The sequence below is a fragment of the Porites lutea genome, chromosome 7, assembly GCF_958299795.1.
Source record: "Porites lutea chromosome 7, jaPorLute2.1, whole genome shotgun sequence".
NCBI lineage: Eukaryota > Metazoa > Cnidaria > Anthozoa > Scleractinia > Poritidae > Porites > Porites lutea.
This window is the reverse complement of record NC_133207.1, coordinates 15,031,879-15,049,321: the sequence shown is the minus strand read 5'-3', so window position 1 is coordinate 15,049,321 and position 17,443 is coordinate 15,031,879. Positions and strand designations below refer to the sequence as shown.

The following is a 17,443-nucleotide window of genomic DNA, read 5'->3' as shown; positions in this document are numbered from 1 at the left end:
ATACAACTGAGTATCATCAGCATAGAAATGATAGCCCATGTTGTATTGTCTGACAATATCCCCCAGTGGGGAGGTATAGAGCAGATAAGTGGATAAACACATAAACACCTCAAAACTTGCTCTACGCATGACCTACGCTCCATACTCATTGTACAGCTGCACTCGCTGGAAAAACAAAGCAATTAAAAATGCACCCCCCTCAGGAAACTAGAAATTAATTTAGCGATGATTGCAAAGTTTCCTGCATTTAAAGTGTTTCTATCACTGAAATTCAAGCAATTTCTTTCGAAATTTCTTGGTTCCCTGCTGTTAGTATTTTTTTCACTTGGTTTTTTTTATATCTGTACATTTTGACCAAGTACAAGTAGTTTTGTTTTTTTTTTTTGTACCAAACCACCACCATCCTCGCATAAACCGGTTGAAGAACTTAGAAATCCCTTTATCACGTAAAGGTGTATTAGTTAATAACCGAGAAGGATTCAACGCTTGTGATTATTTTACTTGGCATTACTTTGAAGTACAGTAATTTATGTATATTTCGTTGGTTCCTTGTAAAGCTGTTATTGTTAATAAAAACAGCGCAGTTGACCTGCACCGCGATTCAGCCTTCCAGAACCGCGCCACGTGCACGATTCATTCCGGGATCACACGATTTCCCCGTTTATAGAGCAGGGGGGTATGATAAATGTCATCATCATCACCATCGGTCGAAGCTTCAATATCTTTCCAGCGAGAGTAACTACTAACAAAGCAAATACGACATGAGGTCTTGAATTAAATAATAGCCATTAATAATAAAGAGACACCTTTTGACTATAAATGAAAACCATCATTAAAATTTTGGGATATGGTGAATGGCTTTGGACAAATAACCCTGAAACTGATCAAGTTTACGTCCGTAACTGTTTAATTGACCCTAGACATCTGAAATTGAGGACAAGATTACTTGAACATAGTTAAGCTGACAGATAAGTAAATTTTTAGTTGTTTGAAAAATATATAGCCAATGTCATCAGTGGAGACCCCGTCAAACAGAAGAAATTAAATCCGAGACCCATAAAACATTTCCGCTGTCGTATCCACTGAGTGCGACGTACAATAACCCTTAACACGTTGATGAATTTTAGTTCATTTGCAGATGGGGTTAATTTTGCTCCCGTTTTCTATCTGATCATCTGTTCATGGAGAAATCAAAGACACTCTCGCTATTTGTCTCGTGGCGCTGATTCTCGTCGAGATAGAACTTCATGTTCATCGTCAAATGCTTCAAGTTTTAAATCAAGAGAGAGAAGACAGCATCGAGCTGCGGAAAGTAGTCGATCGTCAGGAAAAAAACATCGATTCTGTCTTGAAGATGTTGCGGGGTGGATCATCTACAGGTAAAGGCATACTTATTAAACTGTGGCCTCGTATTCAGTTTTTCTCAATTTTTGACATCCATATGAAATTAATTTAAAATAACTTTTAAAATTGAATCATTTAAGCTCAGGGAAAAAAACAACCTTTTTTAGACAAAGGTGATTGCAATTTTTGGCTCTCTAAGGGAGACGACAAACTGAAGCGCCTTTGTGCGCTCTTCTGAAAGAGAAGGGAAAAGGAAGTTATTGCTATTCAGCACTATTCCTGTAAACCTGAGGCGGTTGCATTTAGGAAGGATTTGATTAACACTTCCTCTTTAGCTGGAAATGTCAGACTGATCAAATTCTTCTAAGGCCCATATGGCACTAAACAAAACAAGGAACACTAGCAGCTGACCTTTGCACAAAAATAGGATGACATCCTTAGGACCATTCCTTATAACTACGTAACGTTGGAGAATGAAAGAGGGTTGAATAGGGAGGGTTGGGGGGGGGGGGGGGGGGCGCTGTGGGCATGGCTTACCAGTAGAAATTGAGAGAATAATCATAAACCTTTATGTTAGACGTGGCCCGAGTAACCTCAATTATAAGTGAAGAAAGAGTGGAATTTATATTTGCCAATGAAGATTAATTAAGGATCTGGAGGTCCGGTGTTCAAGCCTAGAACGTCGCGTTGTTTCCTTAGACAAGGAACTTTGCTCCACTAGGCGACATACTGCTGGGCGTAACTCTGCGATGGATTAACATCCCTTCCAGGGGGGGAAGCAATACCTCTAGGCATGCTTCATGCTAAAGAAACCAGGATAAGCTCTGGCCGGTTTGGCCTTTGGCTCGTTTTCGCTTTCAGTACCTTCACCTTTAATGAAGATTAAGGCTCTTGCTCTAACAGAACTGATTTGCTGATTACATTACATTTCAGATGCACATATCCGTCAAAAACGCCATCTGTAAAACAAGGATTCAAACGCCAGTAAAACCTTCACCAGGAAAGAAATTCAAATGGCCTGTACAATTTATTGTCCCAAAGGAATCAGGGGGAGACAAGGCCGGCCTGGACCCCCAGGCAAGCATGGTTCGCCCGGCCCTCAAGGACCTCAGGGGCCTACAGGTACTCAAGGAGATCAATGGCCTCCTGGATCTAAAGGCGATCAAGGCCCTCAAGGATCCAAGGGCGATCCTGGTGAATCCGTCTTAGCCCCTTCTATTGTGTCACCTCTGGTATCTATGGTGGTAAATGAAAACTGGTATAACCTCATTTCAGTGCGATGTTAAGGGAAATCCAGCACCTCAAGTCACGTGGCTGAAGCAGAATTCAAGTCTTCCCGACGACAAATGAATTGTTCAATCACGAGATGCATTAATGATTAAAGATGTTACGTCACAGGATCGTAGAGTGTATACGTGTAAAGCGAGAAATATTCTTGGAATGATGACTTCATCGGCTACGTTAACTGTCCAAGGTGAGGAATAGACATTTATTCTGAGGCCCTGGGAAATGATTTTTGGGGAAAGAGGCTCAGTCAGTAAGCAAAAACATTGCCCACTCTTGTGAAAGGGGAGGGTTAATCGTCGAAAAAAATTGAAATTAAACCACTAAAGGAGACCAACCTACTGTAGGCATGGTCCTGCTCGATATGACCCCTAAAAGAATCCCAAAAATTAAGGTTACATATATATATCATGACCTATGCTTTTTTAAAAAATACAGCCAAATCAGAGATATCAAAACGTACTCAACGAAAGTAAAAAATAAAAGTCATCTGCAAGCTAACGTATCGTCTTCTTTGCTGCAATGAGGTCTTGATGACCTTTGAAAACGTGTTTATCCAAATGAGCTAACGGGTTATCTTCAAGGGATAATCACCCAACACGTTACTGATGTCCTAAACGGTAAAAAAAACCAAGCCAGGACAGTCTTGTATCCACGGTTCCTAAGAGGGGTATTATCTAATTTATCGTCCTGTTACCTTACTTAAGCCTCCAGAGAAAACACTCCCCGCATCAAATCTTTGTCCTTATCTTACATAATAATGTGGTGATAATGTGTTCAAACACATTGGGTTAAATTTGACGTATTATTTAAAAGAATACTTAATGATTTTAATACACTTAATAATTCGACAACAATGTTTTGGTCTATTCTTTAATCGACCATAGAAATGCAGAGTTGTGACCATTTTGTGATCATTTCTATAGTCGATAAGAATACAGACTAAGGAAAACTGTTGTTCGTTTGTTTTAATATACAATTACTTTTTCTCGAAAACAATCTTTTTGGTTTATTCTCTTATTGACCATAGAAATGCAAAGTTATGACCATTTTGTGGTCATTTCTGTGGTCGATGAGAATTTAGACTAAGGAAAACACTTGTCCGTTTGTTTCATGCAAAAACTTTCACAGAAAATCGCGCGAGAGAGAATTGAAAGGGTAAAAAATTGCACCACCATTAGATCATTTGCATGGTTTATTATCCCATTGACAATAGGTCTCAACCAATCATCGCACGAAAAATGGCTAAGTCATTGTAAAAAGGTGTAGTTTCAACATATAATGCTCACAAAGTCATTATGCGATTACACCATCGATCAGTTTTCATAATGAGTTAATCACCCTTGGTACTTTTACATGTCTCTAATGTCAAAGCTGCTTCTGTTTTACAGTCCGCGCCTTGATCACTCATAAACCATCATCGATCACAGTGGAAGAAAGACAAAAAGGTGAACCTGCAGTGTAAAGCTGTTGGGTTGCCTGTACCAAGGGTCACCTGGCAGAAAGTGTTCAGCAAGTTCCCGGTGAAGAGAAGCTCAATAGTCAATTGAAACCTGTCGTGAGTGAGTATCCGCAGTATAACTAAAGCAGATAGTGGGACTTACGCATGCTCAGCAAAGAATGTCCTTGGAGATGACTCCGCTGTCGCTGTGGTGATGGTGATTGACAGGCTGCAATTCATCCTAATCCCTCTCAAAAAAGTAACTGTCTTAGAATCTTGCAAAGAGGCCTTACATTGCACAGCTCAGGGGTCAATAGAGATCGTCTGGAAAAGAGTGGGTAAACAAATGTCTCAAAATCATGTTGTTTATCCAAACGGAACCTTGCTTCTGACAAACCTTTCTCCAAATGATGCTGGTTCGTATACATGCATAGCGAAAAATTCGCTGCGGTCTATTGAAGCATCATCTGTTGTCGAAGTGCCCAAACGTAAACCCACATCCTGTAGCGGTTTAAAATCAAGCTGCAGAGAAAAAACTTCAGGTAATTATATTATTGACCCTGATGGCAAAAGAGGCGTGACCCCGTTCAGTGTGTGTTGTGATATGAGTGACAGGGGAGGAGTTGGCGTGACAGTCATAAGTCACGACGGTGAGAGTAGGACACATGTGAGTGGATATGCATATCAGTGTCGAGGTTGTTACAGTAAAAATGTGACCTACACTAGAGTTAGCACAGCTCAGTTGGCCTCACTCGCTCGAGTCTCACAGAAATGTGAACAGTTTATCAAGTTTGAATGCAATAATGATGTTATATTTATACAGCAGAATGGTGCCAGGTGGGTGTCACGTAACGGAACACGCATGAACTACTGGGGTGGAGCTACAGGGTACAAAAACATGTGTGCATGCGGAGTTATAAACTCGTGCTCTAATGGTAAGAAGTGTAATTGTTACAACAGTGCCGGTGGGTGGAGAGAGGACAGCGGTCTGATGACAAATAAGTCCGCTTTACTTGTGACTCAGATCAGACTGGGCGACTTTGACCAATCACAAGAGGAAGGTTATCACACACTAGGCAAACTCAAATGTTATGGACAAGCTTAATGAACTTGCTTTGCTACAAACACGGCCCGTTTGTCAAAAGGAATAAGCTTCGGACCAGTAGTTACTTCGGCGCAAATTATTTCTGTAAAGATAAGACATCCATGCTTCATGAGAAGCTTGTCCGATGGTGGATCGTTTTTAAACGCCCAGAAACCTAGATCCTAGATGGCATATTGAATAACATATATGTCATCGAACTTTCTTAGTTAAGCAGAAAATAACTTTTTTAAATTCACTAACTAAAAAGGGGACTTTTTTGAACATCGGTTAGAAAGAATAAGAATCAGCTTTTAATTACTTTCAAGAACTGCAATAAACTAGAGCATCGAGTCTTCATTTCTGAAATATTTAAGGTTTTGTTCTAAAGTTCTTTGCATCATGCACTACGGGGTCGTGAACCTATAATTATAATATGGAGATCAGTAACTTCTTGATTTAAACTTCCTATTTGTATCGTTTGATCTATAGAATAACTAAGGTAAATAAGCCCACAATTATCTAAAATGAACTCTTTTCCCTCTTACTCAAACGATGCGCTTCTAGGTGTTACAGGACTAAATGCGTCATTTTTTTGGTATAGACAAAAATTTTTTAGGTTCTAGAAACTGTCAAATTACTCAAATATACGAACTGATTAAGACGAACATCTTTTAATTAACTAGCTTGTATTTTTTTTGGGGGGGGGGGGGGGGAGATGGAATGCTGACATATTTATATAGCAACAGTTTATCTTTCTGAAACCAGCTAAATCAGTAGTTTATGGCTCGGAGATGGCAGTCTTGTCTCCACCTTGACCTGGGTTTCTTTTAATTTACATCTACTGTCCCTTATTGTAATAGCATGTTAATAACGAACACCTATACAGTCAGATAAGTTAACGCGGTGGAGTATAAAAAGTAGAGGAAATCTGAAATTAAACAAACAGAAGAAAGACAAAGAGAAAAGACGGAGAAAGTGGAGAGGAAGAAAAAAGAAGGAAGAGAGAAAACAAAGGCAGAAATATAAGAACTGTACGTGGAGGAAACGGAAAAAGATTTTACAGTTAAAACGCAGTTATTGAAAAATTTTTAAATTGTAAATGTCTCTTTTAAATAAATCGTCTTGCCCTTCTTAAAATCGTCTCAATCACTTCACACTGTCGAAGCACGCACACGTACTTGCCACATTTCTTTCACACTGGTATAGAACGTCCCTCATTACTTATCTAAATATCACAGGTCCCATTACAGTTCACGGTCACAGTAAATGGACGAGGGGGCCTATTGAATCTTTATTAGGCTAGATCCTTTGGTTATTTTTTTCGCTATTTCCGGGAACTGAATATTCCACAAGGATTTCTTCAAATCGTGGATGAATTGCTGTCTGTACCGTTAGGAAATGATTCGTTAACTAGATAAAAATCTAAATTAAACCTGCTCTTCACATGGTCCAGCTACCAGTAGGCATTGTATAACTGCACTCGCTGAAAAACTAAACAATCAGAATAATTATATAGCCTTCAGTTTCCCTAGATTTCTAGTAATCAGTCCAAAATGTCCAAAACTTATGTACCCTCAGGGAAGTGAAAGTTATAATTTGTCTAACATAGCGATGATGACACGGTTTCTAGCATTCTGCCTAGTAATTTTCAAGGAGTTATAATAACTCCTCTGGTGGGGTTAATTTAAGGACGGTGCCCACTATTGTTACTGCGCACATTTTCTGCGCATGCCAAGGTAGTCGCGCGCGGCGCGAAAGAAATGCGCAACACGCAGGACACGCGGACTGGTTTTGTCTCCTGTAAGTCTGGGAGATTCTAGTTATTTCTTGTGGAAAAGATGCGTCGTTTTTCAACAGATGAAAAATAATTTCTATTTACCTTGTCAGTGCTTTGAAAACCGAAGAAGTATGCGCATTTTGCTATTTCTACGTATGATCGATTTGACCGAACATTTTTATAGTCAAACAAAAGTCAATTCTAAAACATGAACAGTTATTGCTTCAAGAAGTTACGCTTAGGGCTTGGGTATTAAAAAATCCCTTAATAGGCATGGATCAGTAAATCAGAAGGAAAATAGCTCTAAGTCCTGCGCTTAATCGAGAAACTGCAAGCTTTCCTTTCACTCGCGTCCTTCGCGTTTTATCGACTAATCGGCTATAAACACTTTCCCGAACATTTCTTTAATTTCGTAAGATTTTATGTAATTATTCACCAGAAGATAGACTTCAAGCATTCGAGTACATACAGATGTTCCTTTTATTGAGAGTCCGAGGTTTTTATTAGTTGAACAAACAAGAAAAAAAACTATCACAAGATTGTTTGGATTGCTGAGATCGCAGCTTCAAAAATAGTTGCGGACCGCAAAGGAAACGCTTTCATCGTTGAAAAAATGATAAAAAAATTGTTATGCTTTTCACTATTATCATTGTTATTTAAGCATTTTGGCATTACTAAGCATTAAAATTATTGACTCATTGGCAGCTTGTCGTGTAGATAGTATTTCTTAAAGTTCAATTTCACGCCACACATAATCTGGACATTTAGACATAGCTGCCATTTGGCTGTTTGCAAACTAAAGACGGAAGGTGAAATAAACTGAAGTATTTCCATTCTAATACTTTCTTAGGTTTAACAGACACTGTTAAGTCTAAAATTAACATTTAGAAACGAAAAATAGTGAATGATCATGACACAGAATGCTACAGTAAAAAAACAATCAAAACGAAATATATAAAATGATCATTATAGCCCAGTGCACATATGAGGGTACAAACGCATTCGGTACAACTGCTTTCACACTATTCAGCTTTTTTAAAAGAGAGCTCATGTATGGAACTTGAGTCTATGCAAATCATTTATGTCATATGACACTTGTGACAAAGCTTGAAATCGCAAAGCACAGATATAAGCTCATTGAATGTATGCAAGTTTAATAACATATTCGATCGAGGTACCCGGTAAAATGATAAAAAAACGATAGAAGGTTTACAATCCATATTACATCTACAGTTCAAAAATCTTGAGGACATGTACAGGTAAGAAAACGATTGAAGGGGTACCCGTCTTAGAGTCCCTGTTGACTATTTTCCACTACACGGCAGTAGTTTGTTTACAGCACCAGCCGTGGATCTTGAGCTCGACATACTACTCTATGTTCGCTGCAAGTAATCTCTAATACCTTGGAGATTGCTCTTCTCCAAACATTTTTGTTAAATGTTTGAGACGGAGAAGCTTCAGTTGAATGAAATAGTATAATTTGTTTTCCTTAAAGTCCATGAAATCTCTTGCTTCACTTTCTGTTTTTGCTCTCCTTCGTGTGTTGTTGTTTTCTTTGACTATTAGCAGCCATTGTGGATATCCCAGAGTACTCCGCGTTGAGTGAAGCAATAGTGAAACTGACCGGGGAGGGGATGGGGAAAATTGTAAATAACCCCCAAAGCGATTAAGTTAAGGTCGAAACTAACCAATTTAACTTCTAAAAACGGGTGGTAACCCCAACTTTTTATCTTACCAAATGAAAGTAATAAGCCTACTCCGCAAACGATCAGTTTTTGGTTCGGGGAAAATGTCGTTTACACTATTTTTGAGGCAAACGCGTGGAGAGGGGTAACTGCTGATAACTTCCCAGCTGTGCTCATTTCAAAAAACGACGTATAAAGAGCAGTTGTTATGTTATCATTTGTTGCCTATTTTGAAACCTTGTTACAATTATCATTGCATTTGTGCCAGTTCACGTGTACACTCTCAAATTTTGGGAAAAAATAACTTTTTATCATTTTTTTAAAAAACGCCTATTCAGCGTTTTTCTCCATATTGAAGCGCAGTTATCTCTGAAAAGTGCGTGGTTACCCCCAGTTTTCTTTTTGGATTTCAATAACCCCTGATATGATCTACTTGTCTCACATAGTCATTATCTGGGAAAAAATACTTCCCATTAGTGGGCACCGTCCTTAGCTCCTTACAGTGGAGTTATTTTTTTGGGAGTTATTTTAACTCCAAAAAGAAGTTTAAGGAACTCTTTTTCAGGAGCAAAAATCACCCAAGATTTGGAGTGAAAATTGGGAAGTTTAAGTAACCCCTAAAAACGGGTTTTCCTGTACCTAAAACTTTTACTGTGTGAGTGGTAAATCAACGTGTTTTCATGCCCGAAATTCAAGTAACTTTTTGGTTCCGTTCGATTCGAAGTTTTTACTTGGTTTTGGTTATAACTGTACATCCTCATGTAAAAGTATATATAGCCGTTTCAGCTTTGGTTTCTTGACCAAACTACCATTAGATATCCCCGCATATATTAAAACAGAATGGAATCGCTTATTACAAGAGACCCTTATGTACATTTTAGTTGCTTACTTGTCAAATCGTTGCTGTTAATAAACACAGCGCTGTTGATCGTAGGAGCTTTGTTGAATCGGTTTTCACTGAGGTGAGCTTCCAAGCTGTTCAATTACCTTAACCTTGTACAGTCGCCCAGTGATTTTAATACAAAACAACTTTTTTCTTTTCATGAAAAGAGGACTGTTAGAAATTGACCAGGCGTTAACCGTTGCTGCGTAGCAGGCGTCGAAAGGGGAGAGGAAAGGAAGGAAAAGGGAGAGGAGATTGGGGAGAGAAGGAAAGGGCCTTCCTTTAAAGTTTGCCTTTTGTGCTTTTCTCTCCCTCCCCTCCCCTCCCATTTCAGTTTTGTGCCTGCCAAACACTTGAGCCTCTTCAGTCCCTCTCGCCAAATCAAAATAGAAATGCCCGGAACTTTGTAAAAAAGAAAAACAGTAGATGCGGAACTTTTGAAATTTCATTTTACATATTTCTGATGGAAATTATCAGACGACGGAAGTACCTCGAGGTCTTACCCTCAATTACAGTACAATTATAATAAATAGCAGTGTTCCTTTCCTATCGTCTCGCTTTCGTAATTTTTATAGAGCAGGGGTATGATAAAAATCATCACAATCATCATCATCAATCCGCAAGTTCTTTCTCCAACTGACAAAACAAACACGACATTAGCTTTTGAATGAAATAACAGCCATTACTAATAAAGAGACATGTTTTTCAGTAAATTAAAACCGTCTTTAAAATTGGTGAATGGCTTGAACACCTGATCAAGCTTAGCTCCCACTCTGCGATGACGTCCGCCACTTGTGTTATTGACCCCAGACATCTGACATTGAGCTTATGAAAATAGCTAAGATGACAGCTAAGCGAATTCTTGGTTTTTGGAAAATAGCCAATGTTGTCAGTGGAGACCAGGTCAAACAGAAGAAATTAAATCCGACACCCGGCATAAAACATTTCCGCTGTCGACAACAACCCAAGCTGCAATTGAACTAAAATTCATCAGCGTTTTAGCACTCGTTTTCTATCTGATCAACTGTTCATGGAGAAATCAAAGACACCTCAAGTCTCTCACCCCTCGCAATTTTCATCCGCGATATTTTCAGTCACTCTCGCAATTTGTTTCGTGGCGCTGATTCACGTCGAGATCGAACTTTATGTTCATCGTCAAATGCTTCAAGTTTTAAATCAAGAGAGAGAAGACAGCATCGAGCTGCGAAAAGTAGTCGATGGTCATGAAAAAACCATCGATTCTGTGTTGAAGATGTTGCAGAGCGGATCACCTACAGGTAATTGCATTCTTATTAAATTATCCATCGTCTTCAATTTTTCTCAATTTTTAACATCCATATGCAGTTTAAAGAAGAATCAAAAGACTAATTAATTTAAAATAAAATTGAATCATTTAAGCTCATTTAAGAAAAAGGTGATTGCAATTTTTGGCTCACTAATTAAGGGAAATGACAAACTGAAGTGCCTCTTACGCGAGGTCAACTCTGACTCGGTTCATACGTGCTGATCAAATTAAAGCGGCAGTACTCCTAATTAATTTTTTGCTCGCTTTGCGCGCTCTTTTGAAAGAGAAGGGAAAAGGAAGTTACTGTCATTCAGCACTATTCCCGTAAAGGTGAGGCGGTTGCATTTAGGAAGGATTTGATTAACACTTCCTGTTTATCTGAATCTCTGTCAGACTGATTAAATTCTTCTAAGGCCCACATCGCACGAAACAAAACAAGGAACACCAGCAGCTGATCTTTCCACAAAAAAAAAGTGTTACATCCTAAGGAACCATTCTTTAAGACTACGTAACGTAGGAGAATGAAAGAGGGTTGAATGTGTATGTGTCGGGGGGGGGAGGGCGCTGTGGGCATGGCTTACCAGCAGAACTTGAGAGAGTAATCATAAACCTTTATATTAGCCGTGGCCCAAATCACCTCAATGATAAGTGAAGTATTAGAGTTGAATTTGTGTTTGCCAATGAAGATTAAGGATCTGGAGGTCCGGGATTCAAGTCGCGTTGTTTCCTCAAACAAACTGGTACCGGCGACCCAGTTCCCCGGGGGAAGTACTCCCTATAATGGCCTATACGGGTAGGCTCCGCCCGAAAGGGGTATCTTTTTCAGGCCTCAGGTATATACGAAAGGGTTGGGATTTTACTCGTTGAAGTATACGAAAGGGCAGGAGAATCTGTCATTTGGGTCTGTGGAAGGGCCTAAAAGAGCTAACAGATGAATTTTATGGCTTTATAAAGTCGAGAAAACGTTCTTTTTTGTGATTGATTCCTATTTAAAAGGCAGTGCATTTACAGTAGTTAAAAAGTATGCAAAGTTCTAGACAAGGTATGTGAAAGGGGTACCATTTGTCAACAGGAAAGGGGTCCCTTTTTCGTAAAAAAAATGATACATAAATGGGCTGAAGGGGTTGAGCCTCGGGGCGGAGCCTCCCCGAAAAAAAATTGGTTGATTAACCCCCCCCCCCCCCCCCCCCCCCGGGCGCGTTCCTTTCGTAAACGGTCGCTGCCATTTTTAAGACTCTTAGGGTTGATTTTCAGGGTCGCGTAATTTTTATGTGCGTACGTGAGTAAAATTTACGTTCGCAAATAAAATAGAGGCAATGCATGAAAGGTCGCTCATAAGCGTAACAGTTGAACCTCGCTTAACTTCTCGTTTAATCTCAGCACTTTTTATCTTTTCTCTATTTTATTTACGTGATTAAAATTTACGTACGTTAACGTGCCTAGCCAAAAACGGGGCAGTGGAAATCAACCTTCAGAAACTTTTTGAAGCGTTTTTATCAGTGAATAAAAACGAAAATCGCAACCCAGAGTCCAACCTGGACCTCGAACCCGGACCTTTAGTATCCTAATCTCTCTCCCTTTCCACTACACTACCACACCGATCCGTCAAAATCCCGAAAAAAATTAATTACATACACTAGCAAACTGTTTTTCTGATGTTACATCAATAACAGGTGACCCTAGCCCTTTCCATAATTTTCAACGTAAATTCAACTTGGGCTTCAATGTCGTTCTTTCTAACACTATTCAAAAACGTATTATTTGCCTTATTGTAACTTAATCCAGGGAATCAAGAGAGGATCTTAAGGGGAATATATTACAAACATAATGAGTAAAGGCTTGGTCACCAATGGTCGCATCGACCGTGAAAAATGGCAACGACCGTTTACGAAATGAAAGTAGGCACTGGCGACATGCTGCTCACATGGGGGTAACGCTGCGATGGACTAGCAATACTCCTAGGCATGCTTCATGCTAAAAAAAAAAGCCGGGATATGCTCCGGCCCTTTGGGACTTTGGCTCGTGTGCGCCTTTACTTTTACCTTTTTTGAAGATTGAGGCCCTTGCTCTCAACGAACTGATTTGCTGATTACATTACATTTCAGATGCACACATCCGTCGAAAACGCCATGTGCAAAACAAGGATTCAAACGCCAGTGAAACCTTCACCAGGAAAGAAATTCCAATGGCCTGTACAATTTATTGTCCGAAAGGAATCAGGGGACGCCGAGGCAGGCCTGGTCCCCCAGGCAAGCATGGTCCGCCTGGGCCCCAGGGACCACAGGGGCCTAAAGGTTCTCAGGGAGATCAGGGGCCTCCTGGAACTAGAGGCGATCAGGGCCCACAAGGACCTAAGGGCCATCCTGGTGAATCCATCTCAGCTCCTTCTATTGTGCCATCCCCAGTTTCCACGGTGGTAAACGAAACTGATGTAGCTTCACTGCAGTGTGAGGTTAAAGGAAATCCTGTTCCTCAAATTACATGGCTTAAAGAGAATACCAGTCTTCCAGCCGACAAACGAATCGTACAGTCTCGTGGAGGTTTAATGATTAAGGATGTGACGTCACAAGATGGTGGAGTGTACACGTGCGTAGCAAGCAACATTCTTGGATTAATAAAAAAATCGGCCACGTTAACTGTCCAAGGTAACATGCTCCTCGTTTGTCACTTATTGGAAAATTCATGGATCAGAAGCTATTAATGAGAAATCAAATTCCATTACAAGATATACTTTCACCCTAAAATTAGGCGTATTAATAGTCAACGATGTCTGTTAAATTCCCCATGAACAATTATTAATATCCCACTGTCCATAAGCTAGTAATGATGATGATGATTTTGGTGATGAGTCTCGTCAATAATGGCTGTTTTTAGCGAATAGAGCGGTAATTGGGCTAAACCTTTGCACGATTCGCTAAAACGAAAATATACAAGCAGCAAGTAACCACGGGAATTTCAAATGCTAAACTTCCGTTGCTTCCAACTAGAGAACTTACATTATGTAGGAGCTTTTGGAAATTCGCAGTAGAGTTGATAAAAACAACATCAAACATGGCGATTCATTCTCCTCGTGTTCGTTCTAAGACCGCTACGCCTTATGGGAGGCACAGGCTCCCCAACGCTCAAATAAGAAATTGTTCAACAAGTGACAACATTCGGTAAAAAAGGTCACAACAGGCTATAAATACAACTTCGACTATAGTGTCCTATATACCTAACTGTATAAGGGGAATTCTACGCAAGACGATTTGCAACGATGATTTTTAAGGCAGCAATGTTGGAACAATTCGAAGAAATTTCCTCGCAATGTTGCAAAGCCGTATTGCAATGAAAATTATCGTTGAGAATCGTGCCCTGTAACATTGCTTCGGAGAAAATAATGCGACCGAAACTGTTATCGGTAGATTCTAGGTTCGACTCCAATGTAATCCGAGGGTTCTCGGAGACGTTTCCCCAGAGTCCTCTCTTTTTACTTGTAACTTTTTTTATTTTCTTGGCTTATTATATTTTTTCATTACTTTACAGTTGCTGCCTTAATCACTCAAAAACCTTCGTCTTTTGTAGCTGAAGTAGGGGAAAACGTGAGGTTGCAATGTAAAGCTACAGGTCTTCCAATACCAACGATTACGTGGCGGAGAGCGTTTGGTTCCTTGCCTAAAGGGAAGACTTCAGCAACCGATGGAAACTTGACAATTCGTAACATAGCTAAAACTGACAAGGGTGATTACGTGTGTTCAGCAAAGAATTTTCTCGGACAGGACTCCGTTGTTTCTCAGTTAATAGTGATTGACAGGCTCACATTTACCCTTACTCCTCCCCGTAAAGTTACTGTAACACAGTCACGCAACTTGTTGTTAAACTGTGCCGCTCAAGGTAACACTGAGATCACGTGGAAGAGAACTGGAAAAGGCTTACCTCACAGCCACTTGATTTATTCAAATGGAACTTTGCTCCTCAGGAGCGTGGCTACAAACGATGCCGGAACATACACTTGCGTGGCCAAGAACGCACTTCGTTCTGTCGAGACTACTTCTGTTGTTGAAGTGTACAACAAACCTTCGGCCTGTAGCAGTATAAAATCAGGCTACAGTGGAAGCTCTTCAGGTAATTATGTTATTGACCCAGATGGCAAAGGAGGCGTGGCTCCGTTCAGTGTGTATTGTGATATGAGTGACAAGGGAGGAGTTGGCGTGACAGTCATAAGTCACGACAGTGAGAGTAGAACCCATGTTGCTAACATTCCTGGATGTGGTACTGCAGGTTGTTACAGGAAAGATGTGACTTACAATGGAGTTAGCACAGCTCAGTTGGCAGCACTCACTCGAGTCTCAGAGAACTGTGAACAGTTTATCAAGTTTGAATGCAAAAATGACATAGCTTTTATTTCAAGATTACCAGGTGATAATTATGCATGGTGGGTGTCACGTGACGGAACACGTATGAACTACTGGGGTGGAGCTAGAGGCCAAAATAACATGTGCGCATGCGGAGTGACAAACTCCTGCTCTAATAGTAAAAAGTGTAATTGTTACAACGGTGGCAGCGGCTGGAGAGAGGACAGCGGCTTACTGACAGACAAGTCTGCTCTTCCTGTGACTCAGATCAGACTGGGAGACTTGGATGATTCACAAGAGGAAGGTTATCACACTTTAGGAAAACTCAAATGTTATGGACAGGCATGATTAACTTGCTGCGTTATAAACACGGCCTGGATGTGAGGTATAGCTTATGGTTAAAGACAAGAGATTGATACTCTTAAGTAAAAATTGTGTTAAAAATCAATCGATCACAGCTTTAAAGAAATCAGAGACTGGTGTATAGTATTTTACATGTACTTTTATCCGGAATGGTAGTTAAAATATGTTGTAGGTTCGGATTTGCAATAGCTACTACCCCTTTCACATACCTCTTTGCGATAGCTACTAAAACGCGGGTTATATTGATAGGAAGAGGTAGAGTGTTTAACTGGATAAATCCAGTTTTATGAAAAGGTATAGCCTCTAAAAACTGATTTGCAAAGAGGTGGCGATCAACGCGCGACCAATTTATTTAAAGTTTACGCCCAATATATTTAGCGAATTATAGCTTCACTCGCAAGCACATAATCAATGAATACTTTTGATCGCACAGCGAGAAAGAAACTCGAGGTGCTAATATTTCTTTAGATCTTTTGAGTGTCCGAATTTGACGTTATCAACTAAATAATTCGAAATAATCTAATGGCAAAAATAGCTTCCACTCTCATTTAATGAATATGTCAGAATACTTTAAGCTTCCTGACTTTGACCCTGATTCATTAGATATAACTATCATATGGTCAAAAGCTATGTAAGTTCAATGAAACAGGAATATATCTTAGATTGGTAAAACACCCTTCAACATTCTCAAATACTTGAATTTGATAGATCTTTTAAAACCGATCATACCTCCTCTAGTTACTTAGACTTAACAAGAGGAACAGCTGGGAGAAGGGCTTTAGTAAAACTACGAATAAGCAATCACAAACTAATGATTGAAATAGGCAGATACAATCAAACTACGAAGGATAATAGGCATTCCCCTTTTTGTGTCAATTTGTGGGTGCAATGTAGTAGAAGACGAAGTTCACTTTCTTTTTCAATGTCCTACATACTTTATGAGTAGCAATAAATTTTACTATAAAGTCAAGACTCTGATTCCAAATATTACCCAATTACCTTTAAGCGGTTTGATCAATGAACTGATGAACTCTTCTAATTACTTTATCAATATACAATTCATAAAATATATTTCAGCTTGTTTGGATGTTCGTGACAAATTATTATCAAAGTAACGTAATTGCCCTGTGTTGAAATTTTGATTCCTAAACAAAGCTCGTTGTTGTTGTTATCAAGTTGTGACGTCAGGGTGCAATGTAGGGTTGTCAGGCAGCGCTACTGTAAGTGCGAATGCAAATGCTGTGGTCAAATACTATTTACTAATTTTTTACTATCTCACCAGGTTACTACTGGAGCCTATTCATAGGCTACTCAGAGAGTACGCGAGGCGAGGCGCCTTCGGAGCCTCGCTTCGCTCGGAGTAAATAAGCCATTTGTTTGCTAAGTGATTTTCATTTGAATGGTCACACTTACTTACCTGATCTAGGACGTTAGAGCTTAATAAACAGTATTACTATAGCCAAATAAACTGAGAAAAAAGGCAAGGTTTCAGTGGCTCCTAAGGACCTGTTTACATGGAGCTGGGGGACCCCAGCTAGGTGAGGTAACATTTGGCAGGTCACCCCACCTATCATGTAAACGTCATCAAATTAATATGAGAGATTATATGGACAGGCGGGTTACCCCACCTAAGCGGGTTACCTCACCTACCTGGGGTCCCCCACCTCCATGTAAACAAGCCCTAAAGCGACGCGCAAACGGACGCAACAACTCCCAACAATGTTGCGTACGTTTTCACGGGGCTAAAAGTTTGGCCAAAATCAAACTTTGCGCAACAACATCCCACAACATGCAACAGAGTGTGCATAAGGACGCAACATGTAACATCCAACAAGGTTGGGAGTTTTTGGTCAACAATAATGTTGCGTTCTTTTGCACGCAGCTTTAGTGTTTATCAGCAGCTGGGCTAAATGTCATTCACAGATTTTTATTGACTCTAAACTAATAATGAGAAGCAGTATAA

The 17,443-nt window shown here is 39.8% G+C and overlaps 1 protein-coding gene and 1 pseudogene across 1 annotated transcript; both read left to right on the top strand.

Annotated features, from left to right (window-relative positions):
• The first annotated feature begins 2,357 nt into the window (after window positions 1-2,357).
• On the top strand, window positions 2,358-5,338 carry LOC140944490 (roundabout homolog 1-like; annotated as a pseudogene).
• A 5,119-nt stretch (window positions 5,339-10,457) lies between these two features.
• LOC140944203 (uncharacterized) lies at window positions 10,458-17,033 on the top strand. Its single transcript, XM_073393337.1, has 3 exons — window positions 10,458-10,775; window positions 12,889-13,428; window positions 14,309-17,033. Exons 1-3 carry the CDS (start codon window positions 10,529-10,531, stop codon window positions 15,463-15,465), a joined length of 1,944 nt encoding a protein of 647 aa, XP_073249438.1. The 5' UTR covers window positions 10,458-10,528; the 3' UTR covers window positions 15,466-17,033.
• Window positions 17,034-17,443: the final 410 nt, after the last annotated feature.

Coding starts and splice junctions, on each gene's coding strand:
- LOC140944203 (XM_073393337.1), top strand. CDS start 10,529: ATGGAGAAATCAAAGACACCTCAAGTCTCTCACCCCTCGCAATTTTCA. Junction 10,776..12,888: donor GCAGAGCGGATCACCTACAG/GTAATTGCATTC, acceptor ATTACATTTCAG/ATGCACACATCCGTCGAAAA. Junction 13,429..14,308: donor GGCCACGTTAACTGTCCAAG/GTAACATGCTCC, acceptor ATTACTTTACAG/TTGCTGCCTTAATCACTCAA.